At 36.4% G+C, this 21,331-nt stretch overlaps 1 protein-coding gene across 2 annotated transcripts in view; it reads left to right on the forward strand.

The window, feature by feature from the left end:
* Positions 1-17,475, forward strand: part of LOC114475075 (SPRY domain-containing SOCS box protein 4-like) — a 52,345-nt gene extending 34,870 nt beyond the window's left edge. For both annotated transcript variants that reach the window (XM_028465783.1, XM_028465784.1), the window contains exon 3: positions 16,624-17,475. In XM_028465783.1, coding sequence (XP_028321584.1) covers positions 16,624-16,751 — 128 coding nt within the window. In that variant the 3' untranslated portion in view covers positions 16,752-17,475. The remainder of the gene's footprint in view (positions 1-16,623) is intronic.
* Positions 17,476-21,331: the final 3,856 nt, after the last annotated feature.

Here is a 21,331-nt window from a genome sequence, read left to right on the forward strand (position 1 = left end):
GGTTACAGTGACGGGTTGCATAGAGCGTTAGGGTTCAATTCTTTCATATTAATACAGAAAAGAGCAGATTCACAAAAATTTACCAAATTTATTGATCATTTCCATCACAGTGTAAAGGTCTAGTGCAGAGAATATTACACAGAGTATCAATGTTTGTGCAAGTTTTTAACACGAAAAAATCCCAAAATAAATGGTACTTCTCCTTTAAGAATCTTCTCAATGAAGGAATATTTCTAACTTTTGCTACATATACTGTTGTCAATTTGGGGCTTTTTCATACTTTTAAACAGGGTATATGTATCAATATCCATTCATTAAATTAACCAAACAGATGTATTACTCGTCTCTTTATTTATATCAAATCACCGAATCCAACAGTAATCATATTACAAAAGAAATAAATATGTATAAAAATAACTAAAATATTAGCTTGTTCAGCTACAGTAATTCAGTCTGATCTAACACAAAAGCTTATTCAGTAAAAAATAAAGACTTCCAAACAAAATCTAAATGAGCAGCATAAATCCCACAAGAAACTAAACATGTTGCTGTGCACAATCGAAGCAGCTTTAAAAACACACAAAACCTACAACATCAGCTCTCATAACACGTTTTTAAATGAAAGATGGATGGATAAGAGAACACAATTGATTATTAATGCCATGGACTGTAAGTGCTGAGACAAATGTGCAGATACTCAGCTTCACTTTTAAATGATTGTGTAATAAAAGGAGCTGGTACAGTTACACAGCAGTCCGAGTTTTTAGACGGGTCGGGTGGGTGGCCGACATCGCCACCGACTCCTTACACCAACTGTCGTGGTCCGGTCCCCGTGTTGGAGGTAAGGGGTCTCCATCCCCGCCAGAGAGCGGAGAGGGCTCAGCGAGGTAATTATGTATACGGCCCCGGTAAGCGGCGAGTTGGGCGCGGGGCGATGCCTTCACCACCGGGACCTTCCAGGCCATGGTATGTTTGAGTCTCCTCGCACAGCGGAGTCCGGACTGTCCGCACTCCTCGGATCTTAAATACGTTGACGGTGATTACAATTATGTAAGCAGAGGATGCACACGGGCAGCATCGAGGGCATCTAAAGGGCTGCAGGGGTCCTTTGGTAAAGACAGAAGCATCTGGGCAGGTCGCCTGTCTAGAGTAGACGGTGCAGCTGATGAATGTGTTTCTGGGTTATGCAGATGCAGTACAGATTAAGAAAAGGAAAAAACAACAGAAAATCTCCCTTACATTGATGAAAACTGAACGTAGGGGGCACCGTTGCTCTATAGGGGAGCAAAATTGCAACGTTGGGCACCCCTACACTCAACAACGCTGGCGAGAACACTGACACACATTGCATTAGCGATTCAAACGATAGAGGATTATATCGTATGGTAGACGTTTTTATTTCGCACTAAGATATATATCGTTATATTGCACTGGATTACACTCAGACAATGAGAAGTACAGTCCATTTTAATGACCATGAGTTTGTTTCAGTACCTTTTTCTCGAGCCTCTGTTTCAAAAATTCTGCTTCAGGGTTTACCCGTTTACGCATCGTCTGTGTCACTTCTCCGTTTTGTTTCCGTTTCATCATCTTTCTGTTTAGATAACATTACTGACTATAGAACTTCCTAAAATCCTATCAAACATGCTAAATGGTGCTAATACAATCATTTTATTTGCTTACTTAAGTTGGATAGTTACACTGACATCATGTGAGATTATGTTGTGAGGGCAACCTTGGCCTCGCTAACCTCCAGCCACTCATTTAACATGAACAAATCTTATGGAAATGTGTGATATGATCCCTAAACATTGTTTTTCAAACCTTAAAATAATTACCACCAACCAGAGAGTCACCCTCACGTTGTGTGTGAAATCCTGGGCTAACCATGTGATTGTAGACACTCTTGGTAAACCCGGTAAACTGATCACCAGGGTCCATTTGCAATATTACACCAGCATGACCAGAGCAGATACATATTTTCACCTTCACTGTAACATTAATACTCCAAAATCTTTTATTAGGGTCATTTAAACAAATTTGCTGGAAATCCCATGCACACAATAATTATATGACAGAGACCAGCTACAATGTAAAGGATATAAATAAAAAAGGAAGTTGCATTAAGAAAAGTTGTTTCATAACCCAAGAAAGAGTAACCTTTATACAATATTTATATTTTTTTTATTATATTCCTACATTCAGTTATGGGCCAATGAAAATAGTAAAAAAAAAAAAGGTCTTTTTTTCAGATTTTAAGAGTGCAATGCATATCTGTGACTAATCATTAGTGATGTGAACAGTCTATGTTCATAGCTCTAAGCTGATCATATTACAGGGAGCTGAGTAGTTTACTGAAGACCCAAACATGTTCCAGACCCAAACACACACTGACTTTGTGACTATTTAGAGGAGCTGACATGTCCACCAGATAGGATGTATAGCAGATCTATTTCTATATTCTGAGAGAGTAGGTGGAGCTTATTACTATACCATATTCACCTTTCTATGTGATGGAGTTCCTGACATATTGGAAGATGAAGATGTAAGAAAAATACTAGGGATGTCCTTACACGATTGTTTTTTTTTTTTTTCCCCAATTCATGTTTTATTTATTTTATTCAATTGTAGAATACTGTAGCTATTATGTTGAAGGTTAAAATGTTTGTAACCAATTGGTTAATAATAAATGGGTCAGTTTTTCTCATCCCTACTGTTGCTGACTATTGTTCTCTGTTTAATATCACTAGGAATGGACGAATTTCTATTTATCACGATAATGATAAAAATCATGATAAATAGGGATGTAACGATTCACTCAACTCCCGATACGATTCGATTCACGATGCTGGGTTCACGATACAATTCTCTCACAATTTTTTTTTACAAAATGGGACTGTAGACAAATATTTTTTTTGGGAAAAAAAACTAGAAAATACGGTACTATTTTCCTTTTATTTTTCATTGTCAAAATAATTCCTTGATAAACTATTCAAAACAATGCAATTTAACTAAAAATAAATCTTGAATGAAATAAATAAAGGAATAATACAAATGAAAATGAAGCCTATTAATTTAAATTCTGGTTCTATAATAAACAATGCAAAACTGCATAATAGTTATTTTTCTTTTTAAAAGTGCAACTGAAAATGTATTTTGTGCCTTAACAATTGGACTTTAAAAAAAAAAAAAAAAAAAAAAAACCGTGATTGCAATGATTTACGTCATATTTGTTTGGACCAGCAGAGGGCGCTGGTAACACAGTGGTTGGTGGGCATGCAGATATCTTTCAGTGAAGAAGAGAAGCTATGCTAGCAGAGAGAGTTAATAGAAAAACGTGACTTTTACAGATATTCAAGTAATATTACAGATATTCTTTTGGTGCTAATGGGGTAATGAATCATTTATTAACATATTTAAGGGTAGAAGGCAGCCAGACAGAAAGTATTAGCAGACTCCGCCCGCCGCCTACACTTGTGGAAAAAAAGTACTGCGAGTCAATTTTCAGAAAATCGATATCAACCGTGATACCTATGAATCGATTTTTTTTTTTTTTTTTTATCTTGTCTGCACATGCTGTCAAAGGTCAACACCACAGGAAGTGCAATCATTATGAGACAGCAATGCATATTTTGTTATTGCAATAAAATACACACACCTATGAATCGATTTTTAACTGCCTTACGATTAATAGTTACATCCCTAACGATAAATAAAAAAATAAATAAGGAATGTCACAACTTAGTGTAAACAGGTTCTTTACAAACACAAATAAATCTGAATACATCAACACCAGATACATTAAAAAAGCTACAATAGCTGATGACTCAGAGTTTATGAGCTGTTTATGGAATATATTAGTGCACGTGGATTACTCTATTAGTGTTATTGTATGTTTTTTATTTATTTTCTCACATTAAATTATTTTCTAAAAAAAAAAAAGCACATGAAAAGCAAGAATAACTCCATCAGTGTTTTTACTGCTGATGAATCTTGTTTCATTTATCTTATGAGTTACATAAAGTTATGATTGATAAATAACTCTGATTTCCTATAATTAAACCAATCATTCAGTATATTTATGTGTAATAATCTCAATAGTTACATTAGTCTAATGGGACCAGCTTTGTCTGTGAACACGTGAAATATAATTAAAAAATATTGCGTTTCACAAGTTTGGACGGATGCATAGTGACATTAATATTATGCTAACATTTATTTCACACAACAAGTGTTAAATCTGACCATAAACAAATCCATGGCTCTCTGTGGTTTTATGACAGTAAGACATGTTTTTTATTTGGTCTATTATTGCTTATATGGAGTGGTTAGCGTTAGCTCTTAGCCCAGTCGGTGTGTTAGCTTAGCATAGTTAGCTTTAGTTGAGTTTCCAGTTCATAATCGTTGCTACAGGTTCATCTCTGTCCCTGTGTTTGTGGAACTTTTGGGTGGATCTGATGGAGGAACTTGGATCGGTTCACTTTGTTGAATTATTGTCTGGTTTTAACCAAGTAGTGGTTCATGATGTATCACAGCACGGCAGCTTCAGGTAGCTGAGACGATCACCTGAGGGGGGTAGTGCACACTGTGGAGGCTCCGCCGCAGAGCTTCCGTAAACATTGCTTCGCTCCAGAAAATAATAAGTTGATAACAAACGGGGGTAGTTTTGTCCCGTGAAACAAAGTTTTGTGGGGCATTCTTGGCTAAATTGAGGGACAAATGGCTTGTGGCCCTCGCTAATTTCCGACATGTGAATTTATCGTTTATATCGTGGGATGACACATTCGTACCAGTGAGAATGTTTTTGACGATAAATCATAAACTATAAAATATCACACATTGCTAAACATCACTTGATCAAGCCTTTTCTAACATTCCACACTACAAAATAAGTAATTAATATTTTTTTAATTAAAGAGAAAAAAGTAATAAGTATGTATGATTCATGCTGATATTGGATCAATATCAGTATCGGCCGATACGCAAGGCTGCAATATCGGTATCATATTGGAAATGAAAAAGTTGTATCGGGACATCCCTAAAAAATACTTATCAACACATACCCCCCCTCACTAAATTGGCCATATCAAAAAGTTTTCATCCGATCAAACAAAAAAATTACAGTGTCTATTGAATAATTAAGGAACAATTAGTAAAAAAAAAAAAATATATATATATATATATATATTTTGAGACCGAAGTGCATGACCCATTTGTGAAATGACCCATTAGGTAAAAGGACTGTCCACTAAGGCTGAACGATTAATTGCATTTGAGATTATTGCAATATTATAAAACGCGATTTTCTAATTGCAAAGGCTGCAATTTGTGTTTTTGTCTCATCTTGTCTTGTCCTGTCCTGTTAAGTTCAGAGAGCGTTTAAGAAGTGTAGTCCACATGTTTACATGTTTCATGAAATGTGAAGTTACTTAGATATGTTGAAAAGGTAAAGCCACAGATTTGTTTGCTTTATTGTTGTAATCTGTGCTTTAAAAATAAAAAATATATATTTAAAAGTTTACATAAATCTGAAATTGTTTCTTAGGAAACAGATTGATTGTTCATTGAAAAATATATGACAAGAGGCCCTTGAAAAAAATAATCGCATAATAAATCGCAATTAAATCATTTTCCAAAATCGATCAGTCCTACTGTCCACTCTGCTCAATTTCCCAGTAAATGTACATCGTCCATGCTAAATGACAATGAATGAGCCTGATGGTCAGTGGGTCACAGTGATTGGTTGCTAGGCTACGGGGGGTGGGGGGGCAACGCTTGTTTTTAAATGGATTATAGAAGAAGTCCATGGCTTTGTGATTATATAACAAGCCTCAGTCACCCCTAACGCTCCTGTCCACATGTTACACAAAGACTGTGGTGTGGACACTGTGTCCATGGCTGTACGCCATGTATACGTCAAGGTTCCTACACACACACACACACACACACACACACACACACACACACACACACACACACACACACACACACACACACACACACACACACACACACACACATTTTTAATGAGTTTCTGAGACACAGCTCTAAAGCGAAGGCGTGAGCATCTCATAATGCTCATATCTGCTATGCTTGCACTCCTGTCCTAGAAAAGTTGAGTTTTTGGGTGATTTAGTCCACCATTAATTAGCTTTCCTTTAAAGCTTTTTTAATTACATTTCATTTTTGTCTTGGACAGTGAAAAAGGAGAGGTTGCTGTTTTTAGATTCTTCTCATTGGTTGTTTTGAATGTTTGAAGTTTTCTGCTGACCCATATGAAACCATGAAATTGGCTCAAAAAGCATGAAATATGGTGAAAAGAGGTTAAGTGACAGTAATGGGTCAACATATGTAACATGAGGTGGAAAAGTGGGGGAAAGGGTTTATAAGTGCTGAACATGTCTTGAAAGTTAAAAAAAAATTGTAGGAAAATACATTAAAAGGAGCAAGAATATGGCATGACTAGGTGATTAATATAGGTTAAACTAAGGCAAGTTTGGTGTAGTTGCAGAAAAAAGGTAAAAATAAGCAAAAATGGGCTCAAATTGTTGAAAAAAAAAATTCTTAGTTTCTTGAAGGCATCTGGCTGCCTCCTTCTTAAGGTCTTAAGATAAGATAAGATAATCCTTTATTGATCTCACAATGGAGAAATTCACTTGTTACATTTGGCATAAGATCACTCAGGGTGTGCAGAATATACAAGAAATGTGCAGACAGTTAAATAGTAAAAAGAGGTATCTTATGTACAGTAAGTAAAAGCAAACATCTTGAGGGGATGTATTTATAACAGGAAATAAGAAATACAAATTGTATTATCTGTTTTATTCCAAGTATTTTAGTTTTATTTTCCCAAACTTACTTGTTTTCAGGAGTTTTAGCTTCTGAAAAGTGACCTTCAAACTGCTTCTTAAAACAGGCCGTTTTTGGGCCCTCGTGCATATGCATGAGTGGGCATGTCTGTAGACTCAGACTTGGACCCTACCCGGGAATGGTGCACCTATTTGGACTGGGGGGGACCAGACCTTTCACTGATGCCTTGTTCAGCCCGATTCAAGCGCTTTTAGAAAACCGATAGGACATACTTCCAGGCCCCGCCAGCCAGGACTCTACCCAGGGATGAGGCACCCTGCCCGGCCAAAGGAGCACCAGAGATGCCCCTGGTCCCAACGATGCGACTGAGCGACGAGCACCGACTTCCAGGGCCACCAGTGGGTGCAATTCCAACTCCGGCCAAAAACCAAGCACATATTTGTACTCGTAGAAATAAAACCTGATGACGGCAGTAAAAATATATTTGTCCATTGTTTAATACGGCCAAAAACAGCGACACTTTTCTGTCAATGCCCTGCCTTCGTCGTGTTTGTTTCACCTGTGAGGTAGTTTGAAATGGAGGAGCTCACATTCTTATGTAGGGTAGGAGGAGCCAGGATTGTCAGGAGGAGGAGTTTCCACCTTATGACTCATAAGGGGCAAAAATAGAACTGGCCCATTTTGAGCTGACTTTTTACAGAATGTGGAATAACAAAGGAGGGACGAAACAGAACTTTTTCTTCTTAGGCCCTCTGAATGAGGCTAAAGGAATGTATATTACTGTAGCAAAACCATTAGAAAGTTAATTTTTCAAACTAATGCACCTTTTTAAAAAAAAAAAAAAAGAGAGAGAGAATTCAGAACGTGAATTTAGTGTTTTGTGTCTGTTTTCCATATTTAGCCTGGACCAATCTGAGCTGATTATTTAGATGCTTCACATTCTTTGGTTATTTGATTTAGTTTTATTACAGTCATAGTTTTATGCTCTTTTCTTTTGTAAGCATGACCTGGAGATGGTACCCCAGTCTGTTGCCTCAGCACATCAAACCCACGTTGGCGTTAATGTGACACAGAGACTAGTTCAACACTTCATCTCCATGTGTGATGAAACAACGCTGGATTGTCTCACAGAGAATCACACACACATTTAGAGAGAAACGGAGCCATCACCAGGTCTCACCTGAGTGAGGACAGACTAAGTGACGCACACAGTAAACTCTCGTCCTCTTCCATCCTCTGGGTTCTCAGTTAAGTGTCAGGTGGGCTGGAACCTGCCAGGCTGCTCAGCGTCTGCAACCTAACGACACATCAGGCACTCGCTCGTCCTCAACCGCACTTTCTCACACTCCATTTCTCATTTAGTGAGCCATAAATCTGTCAGAAACTTTTCTCTGGCTCGTAGAAGGAGACGGTATAAAGAAGAAGAAGGAGAGGGCACACTGTGCATTCCAATGTCTGGAGCATGCTTTCACTTTTTTTTTATAAATCTTTATGCTTATAACAAAAGTGGCCAAAGTTGGGGTCCGAAATAAAAATGAAGAATGGAGTGTATCAGTCCGATATCAGCCAGAAAACAAATATCGGATTTTATCGGACTGCATCTAAAATCTCCGATATATATTATATTATATTTATTCAATTGTAGAATACTGTATATCTTATGTTGAAGGTTAAAATGAATGTAACTAATTGGTTAATAATAAATGGGTCAGTTTTTCTCATACCTACAGTTGCTGACTATTGTTCTCTGTTTGAGTAACGTCACTTGATAAAGCCTTTTCTAACATTCCACACTACAAAATAAGTAAAAGTATGTATGATTCGTGCTGATATCGTATTGGATTGATATTGGTATCGGACAACACTCAAGGCTGTAATATCGATATCGCATCGGGAGTGAAAAAGTTGTATCGGGACATTCCTACTGAAGAAGTCACATGAAGTAAAATGGTTTTATATCCCAAAAGAGTAACCTTCATACTATAAATTAAAACAGATCAGATTTTTTTCTATCTTTCCTACATGCATTTATGGGCCAATGAAAATAGTAAAAAAAAAATGATATTTTCATATTTCCAGAGCGTGTGACCCAAGAACCAATGCATATATGTGACTCATCATTAGTGATGTGAACAGTCTATGGCCGTTTCTCAATCTGTGGACTTGTGCGGACTTGTGTGCTTGTGGATTCGTGAATCGTCATCACGCGCAGCCCAAGAAGTCCTGTTCCAATTCAAAGTCCGCTTCTCAGCAAATCTGCTGTAAATCCCAGAATGAGAACTTGCTCCGCCCGTTTTACCCAGCATGCATCAGAGGAGACTTGTGCGTACTCCGCCAGCTATATTTCCCAGCATGCACTTCAAACAAGCTTGTGATTTCAAAGATGACGACAGAAGAGCATAAGCTGCACATGTGTAAGTTACAAAAAATACATTGACCAGCATATTGAACATAATAATAATAATAATAATAATAATAATAATAATAATAATGCATTAGATTAGGAGTTTAATTTCATACCTGAAGTGGTGCAGATTCTCTTCTTTAAAAATGTAAAACCTAAAACATGTAATTATTGAGAATTAAAATACCTTATTCAAAGGAGAATTACTTTTATTTTGTTTTTTATAATCATTAATATTAATAATTTTATTATTTTTTGTGGGCCTAAAGTATTTCCAAAATCTCTTCAGAATTATTATATTTATTATTATGTGATGGCTGCAGATACACTAACCACCTTAGCAAGATGGCGCCAGCATGTACCTGAAACTTTAGTTTGTAGCCGCACTTATTGGTATTCTGTGCCAAAACATCACTGCGCTGATAGCGTACGACCTTCAGGCACTTATTGATCTCAATCGTTCACATGAGGTACGTCTGGGCTTCAACTCTGAGGATCAAACATCCAGACTTCCTCCTCACTTGGCGTCAGTACCTGACTACCTGTTGCGCTCACTTGTCCTCCAAAGGAAGCGTGCCAAAAAACAGGGTAAACGTGGTGGAGTCCTTTTGAGGATAAAGGCGTTCTGGAGGTCAAATCCTGGGTCTGATCCTGAATGCCAGGTATCACATGGATTACGGCGGATTCAACCTGTGGCTCCCGTGCGTCTGGTCTCCGGCTTGTGTCACCTGCCGCTCAAGACGCCATCCCGGGCATTGTGGTGTGGATCACTGGTGGCTTCGTCCGCTGCGTCGCAGCTCTCCACAGGCCGACGAGGAAGTCACTCTACGACGCGGCTTGCAGAATGCTAGATTGCTAGCCAAAAAATCACACCTCTTGAAGGACCTTTTTAGGATTTGTTGTACCTTACAGGAAACATGGCAACGGGAGGATGAGTATGTTCATCTTAATAAGATGTGCCCTCTGGATTGTTTCGTGTTTGGAACTCCACGGCTCAGGCGACGTGGAGGCGGATTAGCGCTCGTGTACCGCGACGCTTTCAGCTGCAAACTGATGGACATGAACACGTACAACTCCTTAGAGCTTCAGACGTGTAAGGTTGGAAATGAACACTCTTCTAACTGTGTTTTAATTTACCAACCTCCTGGTCCTGCTCGTTAATTTCTAGATGAATTCTCTGAGTTTATGTCATCTATTGTTAAACTGGCGAGTGTATTAAACCTTGGTGATTTTAATCTGCATGTTGATAGCTTATCATTTTTATGCTGATGATATCCAGTTGTACTGCTCCTTTAATGACTCAGAGAAATTCAAACAAAAAACAAACTCTGATCATCTCTCCTGATTAAAAAGATCCCCTGACTAAAAACTCTCTTGGTGATCTGGGCTCATCTGTTAAAACCAGCCTCAGAAACCTTGGGGTTGTTTTTGATCAGTCAATGTCTTTGGAGGGACACTGTCGTCAATTGACTAAAAGCTGAGAAATATCTCTAAAGTGAGGCATCTATTATCAAAATCAGATCTGGAACTGGTTATACACGAATTTATATCACACATTGACTATTGTAATTCTGTTATTACTTGTTTTAATAAGTCGACCCTAAACAGACTCCAGATTGTACAGAATGCTGCTGCCAGACTTTTAACTGGTAATTCCAGAACATCCCACATCACCCCCATTTTTTCTACTCTGCACTGGCTTCCAGTTAAGTTTCGAATAGAATATAAAATATTAGTTTTTACGTGTCGAGCGATACATGGTCAGGCCCCTCAATATATCACAGACTTGTTCTTCCCCTACTCATCAGGGCGAAGCCTTTGGTTTTCAGGTGAGGGTCCCCTAAATACCCCAAAAACTAAGTTTAACACCCGATGAGACCTGGCGTTCCAGGCTGGAGCTCCCAGACTCTGGAATAACCTGCACCAGTCTCTCAGGGAGCTCAACTGTGTGGACACTTTTAAAAAAAACTGTTGAAGACTTCGCTTTTCAGAAAAGCTTTTAGTTACTGGATTTTAATTTTTATTTATCCTTTAATGTTGCTGCTCTTAAGATGTGTATGCACCCATGTGTTATTATTCTATTATGATGTTGCACTTGTATTTTTACCACAACTCTGTACAGCACTTTGTGATTTTATCTGCAAAAAGCGCTTTATAAATAAATGACTTACTATTTACTCATTAGTTTTTTTAGCTTATTATTATTATTGATACAGTTATTATGAATTCAATACCTACAGTTGTGTTCAAAATTATTCAACCCCCACTGCAGTTCAGTGTTTTAGCAAGTCTGACATTTATTTTTTATCTTGTTTATAATCAGATCAAATAAGGACTTGTAAAACAACTTAAATTTCAACATTTTTTTTTGTAATATACCAACAAATGTACTTTCTATGATTACCTCATTGACAAAATTATTCAACCCCCTAGTCACATACATATTTAGTACTTAGTACAGCACCCTTTGGCAATAATAACATCCTTCAGATGTGAAACATAGCTAGACACAAGTTTCTTGCAGTGATCTACAGGCATCTTAGCCCATTCCTCATGGGCAAAGGTCTCCAGTTCATTGACATTCTTGGGCTTGCGTGCTGCAACTGCCGTGAAGTCCCACCAGAGATTTTCTATGGGATTTAAGTCGGGCGATTGTGATGGCCGCAATCTTCCAGCCCATCGTCTGCAACCAAGCTCTGTTAGATTTGGAGGTATGCTTGGGATTGTTGTCCTGTTGGAAGGTCCAACGTCTCCCAAACTTCAGGTTTGTCACTGACTGCATGACTTTTAAACCCGAGATTTCTTGGTAGGCATGACTGACCCCCCACCATCCTTCACAGTAGGCAACGTGTTCTTTTCTTTATAGGCCTCATTCTTCCTCCTCCGGACATATCGTTGATCCATAGGCCCAAATAGTTCCAATTTTGTCTCTTCTCTCCAGACAACAGTATCCCAAAACAGTTGTGGCTTGTCCATGTGGTTTTTGGCATACTGGAGTCGACTGTTGTTGTGCTTTGGAGTCAGCAGGGGGTGCGCCTGGGAGTTCTGGCACAGAGGCCTTCATTTCACAGTGTGTGCCTTATTGTCTGGGCTAAAACCTGAGTACCTCCCTCTGACAAGTTCTGTTGCAGTTCCTCAGTTGTCACCCGGAGATTTTTCTCCACCTTTCGCTTCAGGTACCGTACAGCAGTTGCCTACAGCATCCTTTTTCTGCCGCGTCCAGGTTGCGTTTCTACTGTGCCTTTAGCTTTAAACTTGTGAATTATGCTTCCAATTGTGTCTCTTGAAATGTTTAATGTCTTTGCTAACTTTTTATATCCACATCTTTGCTTATGAAGAGAAATTACCTCCTCTCTTGACTTCTTTGTAACATGGTGAAGTCCAGGGAATGATCAAAGACACCGTCTAGAAGGAGCTGAGTATCGCAGGCCTTTTAAATCTGCTTACTTGTTGCTCGTTATGGTTCTGTTAACATCTACAGGTGTTTTTAACACCTGATTGAAACCTCTGTCCTAAAGAGTGGTCTTTAGGGGGTCGAACCTTTGAGGGAATCTCAAAAAGGACATTTGTTGGTATATAACAAAAAATGTTATAATTTTAGATGAATTTGTTTATTTTACAAGTCCTTATTTGATCTGATTATAAATAAGATAAAAAAAATTGTCTCAAACTTGCTATAACACTGGGGTTGAATAATTTTTAACACAACTGTAAACAATCTAATTAGTAAGAATTCAAATACATTATTCTGATATAAAATATTTTATTATTGTTAAACATACATTTTTTTTTAATCTCTTCAGATTTTTTTTAAATTTATCACCAAATGTTTTATTGGTTTACAAAATAATTATTTACAACAATAACATCTACTCACATTTAATTTTCTTTGTTGTTTACAGTGGAGCACACATACTCCACACTGTTGCGCACAACGATGTCAGGAAGTTTGCTTTGTTCCAAAACGAAGAGTATGCGAAGTCCGCGCTTGCGCACTCCTCAAGTCTGTTTTCCAAGTTTGCTACCATGAGTCAGTACCCAGGAGTTCACAAGTACGGAGTATGCATACTTGAGAAACTGATCACATTACAGGGAGCTGAGACATATGCTAAGTAGTTTACTGAAGGCCCAAACATGTTCCAGACCCTTCTTTCTTGCACAATTTGCACACATTTGGGCTTTAGTTTTCACTCCAGTGTTTTTATAGCCAAAATTAACGCAAACAAAGCTGAGCAGGTTGGCAGTCTCCCATCTTATTGTCTATGCATCAGTATTATGGGTATACCGGAAACTCTTGAAATGAGAACGGTTCCGCACTGTTTGGAGTAGGGAAAAAAGCGATTAACGGCGTTATTTTTTTTTTTTGCGCGTAACTTTTTTCATTTTTTGGGCTTCATTTGATTCCATAACATGTACTGTAAGAGATGGTTGAATCTCTCACCACATTTGCATCATAATAATGCAGCGTGACATTTTGAATGACATTATGAGCGACAGTTGAAATATTAACACCTGCTATAGTAGAGCAGAGCTTAAATGCAAAACGTACAGTAAGATGATTTTCCGGGTCCTCATTAAAAAAACAAAAAAAATGTAAAAGGTTGAGAATGCTTTTTTTTATTTTCAAATGGAAATATTTTCCATCTGGTTTCCATGGTGACTTCTTGTTTCCATCTCACAGAACAGCCATTGATCTGTTGGTGCTCACTGATTATTGACAGCATGTGCTCATCACTATTAGCTCACCTGGCAACCCTTACCATGGCGACCCCACAGCTAGCTGTGATTGGCTGGATATCATCCACTTTGAAATATTGTTGTCACAGCCTTTATGTTCCATGATGAAGAGGTTTTACCTAAAGCTCTGATCATCATCATCATCATCCTCGGCTTTAGAGCAGCATCAGAACAAGGAACAGAAGGCACTGGCTGTGTTGTACGTGTCATACTAACGTACCACTCATACCAACGTACTACTTATACTAACGTACTACTCGTACTACTAAATCTAAATAGATCTAATATAAAAAATTAACATTTAGATTTATTATTTAACATTTAGATTTAACGTTTAAGATTTATTACATTCACCATTTAGATTTAAGATTTATTTTTAAATGTAACATTTAGATTCAACATTTAGACTTGCATTTAACATTAAGATTTGCATTTGAAATTAACATTTAGATTTACATTTGAAATAAACATTTAGATTTACATTTACCATTTATATTTAAATGTAGCAGTTAGATTTACATTTGAAATTAAAATTTAGATTCAACGTTTAGACTTACATTTAACATTTAGATTTACATTTGAAATTAACATTTAGATTTACGTTTGAAATAAACATTTAGAATTACATTTACCATTTATATTTAAATTTAACAGTTATATTTACATTTGAAATTAACATTTAGATTCAACATTTAGATTTAGACTTAGTATTGAAATTTAACATTTAGATTTACATTTAACAATTTATTTGAATGTAACGTTTAACATTTGCGTTTAACATTTAAATTTAGTATTTGACATTTAGATTGAACATTTAGATTTACATTTGAAATTAACATTTAGATTCAAATTAAATATTAAATCTAAATGTTAAATTTCAATATTAACATTTAGATTTAGGATTTATATTTAAATGTAACATTTAGTTTTGAATTTACATTTAATATTTAGCATTTAAATTTAACATTTAGATTTAATATTTAACATTCAAATTTAACATATTTTTACAAAATTGGGAAATTGCTTGTTTTCCCGCCTAAAGCTTGTGGCTCACTTATAAACAACCTGTTGTGTATTTGGCCCCTGTGTGCGTCTGAACGCGTGCCCCGTTTTCTAACTTTCAGCTGTTTTTCTCATGCACTAACTTGTCTTGTTTGGTATTTCCTTTGATTAAATAATCGTCAGCAGAATGCACCGTAGTTTGTATAAAAGTTAGCAGCATAATGCTAATGCTACTCGGCTCATGCTGCCCATCATCACACAGTTGGTGAGGAGCTGGTTGCTATGCCAACAGTTGTCCTAGCAGATGTCAGACCAACTGATGGGTTCCATTAAGACCAAGTGAGAGCTTAACAGACCAGGGTCAGACGGGGTCATTGATCTTTCTCTAGAACCCGTTAAATCGTCTTTGTAAAGTGCTGACTCATGATTAAGTGGTCTGACTCTGATGTGATGATCCTGACATTTATTCTGCTCACGCTGTCATGGTTTATTAGCCGTGAAACCCTTTGTCCCAGTGTCTGAAGAGTTTATGATCCGTGTTTTTACTTCTAAAGCTTTTAAATCAGTTTAACTGGCAACCCTTCAATATGATCTTGTGCTTCCATCAAAGCAAACAAACAAAATCCCAAAAATACTGTATATACACAAGGACAACAGAAATACACACATTTAACCTTAAAAACACATCAGACTAAAAATACAAAAACAACTCAAAAAGCTTACAAATTCTAAATAATAAACAAAAGGGCAACAAAAAATAAAATGAACTCTTTTTTTCACTTCAAACAGGAGAACCAGAGGAGAAGTGGTTGCTGTGTTTCAAGAACGTTAATTATCAAATATTGCTACGTCATTGATTTAGATTAATTACCCTTGAATTAATTATCATGACTCTGATTAATTAGATTATTTTTGTGATGGCGTGCCATCACTAGTAAAAATACAGAAGCAAACAGTATATTAATAAAAAAAACAAGCAAATACAACTACACGAATACACAAACAACACATTCACAAAATGAGAAACAAAAATACACAAAATGACTCAAAAAAAACTTGAAAATTAACAAAAATAACAGATATAAAATGACAACAGAAATGCACATTTACTCAAAGTTGCATGCGACAAATAAAAATGTTTTGTTTTTTGAGCATTTTTGTTGTTTTGTACATTTCTCTATTTGTGTATTTTTAGTCTTTGTGTTTTTATTTGATTAATTGTGTGTATTTCTGTTGTTTTTTAGTGTATTTCTGTCTTTTTATTTTATTTCATTTTTGTAATTATCTTTTGGAGCAATTTTTCTGTCATTGTTTTCTCTATTTTAGCAAACTTTGATTAATTTTGTGTTTTTCTGTTATTTTTATAATTTTTTTGTGTTTTAGTAATTCTTTGGGGTGATTTTTTTTTTTTCGTGCTATTTTGGTTGTCATTTTATGAATTTCACTGATGTGTATTTCTGTTATTTTATATATGTTTGTGTATTTATTTTTTGTGCATTTTTGTTATTGTTTTATTTATGTTTGTTACTCTTTCTTGTCCTTTTGTGTATATTTTGATGTTATTTTGTATTTATACATTTTTTTATGTTACATACATGTTTATGTTGTGAAATTGTTGTTTGTTTCACACTGTGCACTAATTGTGTGTGTGTGCGTGTGTGTGTCCACAGCGGAGCCCCTCCCCCTCATGGACCTCTGCAGACGAGTTGCCCGATTGGCTCTGGGACGGGAGCGCATCCATCACATCGACGCCCTCCCCCTGCCCCAGACCCTCAAGAACTACCTCCAGTACCAGTGACCACACACACACACACACACACTTCCTACTGGACTCCACTGTTGAGGTTAAACGTGATGAATTTAAGGGGATTGTTTACACGCCGTTTGAGATTTTTTTTTTTTTTTTAATTTTTTTTGTTGTTTTTTGGTTGTTTTTCTGGCTCCTCCCATTCCCGAGGATGTGATAAATGAAGGCAGAGTTTTGAAGTTGTTTCGTCCAGTTCAGCTTCAGTCGTTTTCTGCTCTGAACCGACTCACTAACGCGTTTCTCTGTCCAACAACAACAACAACACAACGATGACGACGGGCTCCAGGGAGGCAGAGAGAGATGCTGACTCAGCAGAATAACGTCCAAACGAGTCTATTTTTGCTCTTATGCAAAACCCCAAAGCACACACCATCAGAAAAGAAGAAGCTCCACCTCCAATCCTTTCTGAATTGTCCAGTAGGACATTTGATCAGACACACACACACACTAGGAACAATCGACCAAATAAAGCACTCAGCCGTTGTGTTGTTGTTTGTTGTTTTTTTTCCTCCCGTGTTTTAAAAGCTGCTTTGTACTGATTTTCCTGTTTGTTAGTTTGTTTTTATTCCTTTCGTTTACAAAGGAAACAAAGGCCTTTGGATGTTTTTTTTAAATGACATTCATCACCACATGATGTAAAGGTGGATGAAAGTGATGCAATGAACATCTTTTGAAATGTGAATTAAAAAAAAAAATAAAGTCATCTTTTATCTAATCCAGCCTCGTCCCGTTTCACTTCCTGTGATGTTTTGTAATTTTGTATATTTTTGTTTTTTATATTTTTGTAATTTTTGTGTACTTTTTGTTGACATTTTATATATTTTTCTCAATTTGTTTTATTATTTTTTTTAAAGTTTTTTAGTGTTTTTTTTGTCTTTTTTTTTTGTAATTCTGTGTATTTTTGTTGTTTTTTCATTCATGCATTTTTGTTGTTTTTAGTATTATTTTGGCCATAATATATAGTCATTTTAAAGATGGAAATCCTTGTTTTAATCAGAAATAAAATGGGTTAAAAGTTAAAAGAAATGGGATTTTAAAAACCACAGAAATTGGTTAAAATTTTCAAATGTTGAGGACAAAAAAGTGGTTTAAAAAAAAAGGGAGTAATGTAGCAAAAATGTATTAAAAGGAGCAAAAATATGTGAAGAAAAAGTAATGAAAATGGGTTAAAATATGGTGAGTTTGGTGTAGTTGCAGAAAATGGGTAAAAAATAGGCCAAAAAAAAAAAAACCAGCTCAAATTGTGGTCCTGACCCTAAGGTTGAGAACCACTGCTTTATTGTGTATATTTCTGACATTCTGTATGTGTGTGTGTATATATACAGTATATATATATTTGTATTGAGTATTTTTTGTTGACATTTTGTAATTTTTCTCAGTTTATGTTGTTTGTATTTCTGATGTCGTTTTGTATGTTTTTTGTCATTCTGTGTATTTTTTGTTGTTTGTATTCAGTCATGTTGTGTTTTTGTCCATTTTTGTTTTGTATATTTCTTGTTTGTTTTATATATTATCAGTACATAATTATTTTTGTATATTATTTCTGCCATTCCGTGTATTTTTGTTATATTAAAATTTCTTAGTGTGTTTTGTGCATGTTTTACTGTCCGTGTGTATCATTCTGTAATGTTTGAGTGTCTTTTAGATGCAGCAGGTTCTCCTGAAACACAAACACTAACCCTGGGGGAGCTCATTGTGTCTCTCTCTCACACACACACACACACACACACACACACACACACAGGCTTCATTAAGAAGCATCAGACTCTAAGTGGAGCTGCTCTCATTTTCTGACTTGTTTTCAGAGTGACTCACACTGTTCTCTCACTGTTACACACACACACACACACAGCAGGAGGACTCAGTGTGACGTCCAACACACTCAGTATGGAGCTTCTCCTCTTTGTAGGAACCCTGGTCGATGGTCAAAAGGCGGTAAAAACACTGTTGCACATTTGAAATTTGATCACACTTTTATGACTAAAAATGGACTAAGGAAAATTTCTTGAAACCCAGCCATTCTTCATCCTGCAGACCCTCTACCTACCGACGACCTGCAGGCCTCTGTGCTGACACTCACTTCTTCCCCAAAGATCAAACACATTCCACAGTGGAAGAAACGTTACACCTCAGACATCTTCTCCAACATGAAGTTGGAAATGGAAGAAATAAAAATAAACAATGTAACTCAAAACACCATCCAATGCTTTAAAGGCAGAACTGTGATTTAAACGAAGTTCAGACATGGGACCTCGATTTTAAATATTTTTCTACAGGAATTGACTCATCGTGTGCCTCCATCTGACATGTTTAATCACTAATGGAACCACCTTTCAAGGGTTTATAACTCTTCATATTCCATGATCATTGATCAGTGTTTTTGTCCTCTTTTGTCATGCTTAAAGCTAGAAATAATTCAAATCAGTCATTTAAGGGATAAATAATTGAAAGTCATTTTTCAGTGGTTCATACAATCTGCTCACACCCATCCTCCATTTTAGACCTAACGTGGTAACACCCTGTCTAGTTTTATGACTGTTTAAAAGGCACATGTGGAACAGCCCCACCATCTTGTCTTCTTTACAGGAAAGTTGAGACTCCCGCTTCTTTCTGCCAACCAATCAGGTCTCACTCATTTCTGTACTGCAGATGTTTTAACCAATCAGATAACCTCCTGACATGTTTATAAAAGGCCTCGCTCCCTCTTATCAGTCTCAGTTCCAAAACTCTCACTCTCCCTCTGTCTCGTCCTCCAAGTTTTTCAGTTTAGTGATGCAGAATTTTTGAGAAATTGATTGAACGCCTCTCCAGTCAATGACTAACTTTAAGTTTTATCTTCATTTTTTTAAATTAATCAGGCAGTTTTTCATTTTTGGAGCCAGTCAATTTTTATAGCCTCCCATGAGTAACTTTTAACGAACTCTAGCATCTTTGATTTGAGAACATGTTAGTTAAACTCGACGTCCAGGAGTGGTGCCGTGTAGGAGAACCAGAACCCAGCCAGGCCGACAGTATCCCGAGGGCCCGTACAGTGAATGAGAGGAAAACGTCCTTGGAAAAACGCAGGAAAAGCTTTTTCCCATGTTTACGCAGAAGAAGCTGTCGTCATCATCACGCCTATTCGATGGAGGGTAAAACTGCACGGCCACACACAATTCTGGCAGAAAGGTGGTTTATAACTTCATAAATTCTCTCAATCAAAAATTCTAGATTCATAGTCCACAATTTTCATTTTGGTAAAGTTTTATTAATTTAATTACTTTAACTTTCCATTTTCCTTCTTCCTCCTCAGAGCGTTAGAAAATCCCTATAAATCCCAAATTTACACGAACATCTAAAACTCAGAACGTGTAAATACCATAGATCCCTGTTTAAAATGTACATTTTGTGTGAAACTGTAACCCACCTAAAAGTTACTGTTATTTGATGTGTTAGGTATTCATTATTTATAAATATATATTTAAGTTTTCAGTAAGTCGTTAACAAAGTATAAGCTTTCTATGTCAATGTGTAAGTAGACAAATGTGTTGGGGCTATGTCCTTGTTTTATTTATATATTTGTGTCAATTTTTAGGATTGTTTTTTTTTATGACACTTTACAGCAGTTGACAGACAAAATCCGCTAGGTGGCAGTGTGACTGCGTTTACCGTCTTTTCCACGTGCACTGTGGAGTGATGGTCAACTTTCTTTAAAACTAAGGAAAAAAAAGATCAAAACCTGGGATTTTTGGCGTATTGTGTGAAATTTTGTACTTGTCATGATAAATAAGCTCATATATATTGTTTTCTGTAACTTTCTATTCTGTTAAAGATATTAATAAAGATATTAATTAAATATTACTGTAAAGCCATAGTGAATGTTCTGATATTTTTTTATATTGAACTAAGGAATAGTCTGAATGTTGTTCAAAATATGATGTGTATGCTAATTGTTGTTTTATATAATCTGTTTGGATGTCTTAAAAGTTATAACTTTTTGTGTAAAGAGTTGTAGCTGCCTTTAAATTGTATTCTAATGCACACGTGTAGATTATAGATGGTTTATGTTCAACCTTTTATTATAACTACTACTAACCACATGCACTGTGGAGGGAGGTGAGTGATAGCCAGTTCTCTTTAAAACTAAGGGAAAAAAGGATTTTTGTCTGAAACTTTGTACTTGTCATAATAGTCTGGACTGTGTGAAGGTCTGTGCTGAATTCTACCAACACAGGACCTGTGGCTGTGGAGTCCACATCAGTGCTTCAGTAGGACTTGGATTTCATGTCTCCTTCACCAGTACAACACTAGTGACTCAGAAAAACACTCCTAAAAACTGATTTCTTTTCAACATTTTTTTTGGACTGAGTTTAAGTTGTGCACAACAAAAAGGGACTAAAGCTGCAGCGTATTTATTTATTTATTTTCTGACCAGTTTTATTTTATTTTTGTTTTGTTTTGGGGAATGAATTGTGATGTTATTAATGCAAAAACTTGTGATAATTGTTAAAATAATAATTTTGGTATAACAACGTAAGCAGTTTGTGTCCGTGCATTATTCTCTGTGTGAAGTCATTCATTTTCTATGGCCA

This window comes from Gouania willdenowi, chromosome 13 (genome assembly GCF_900634775.1).
Source record: "Gouania willdenowi chromosome 13, fGouWil2.1, whole genome shotgun sequence".
Taxonomy (NCBI): Eukaryota; Metazoa; Chordata; class Actinopteri; order Blenniiformes; family Gobiesocidae; genus Gouania; species Gouania willdenowi.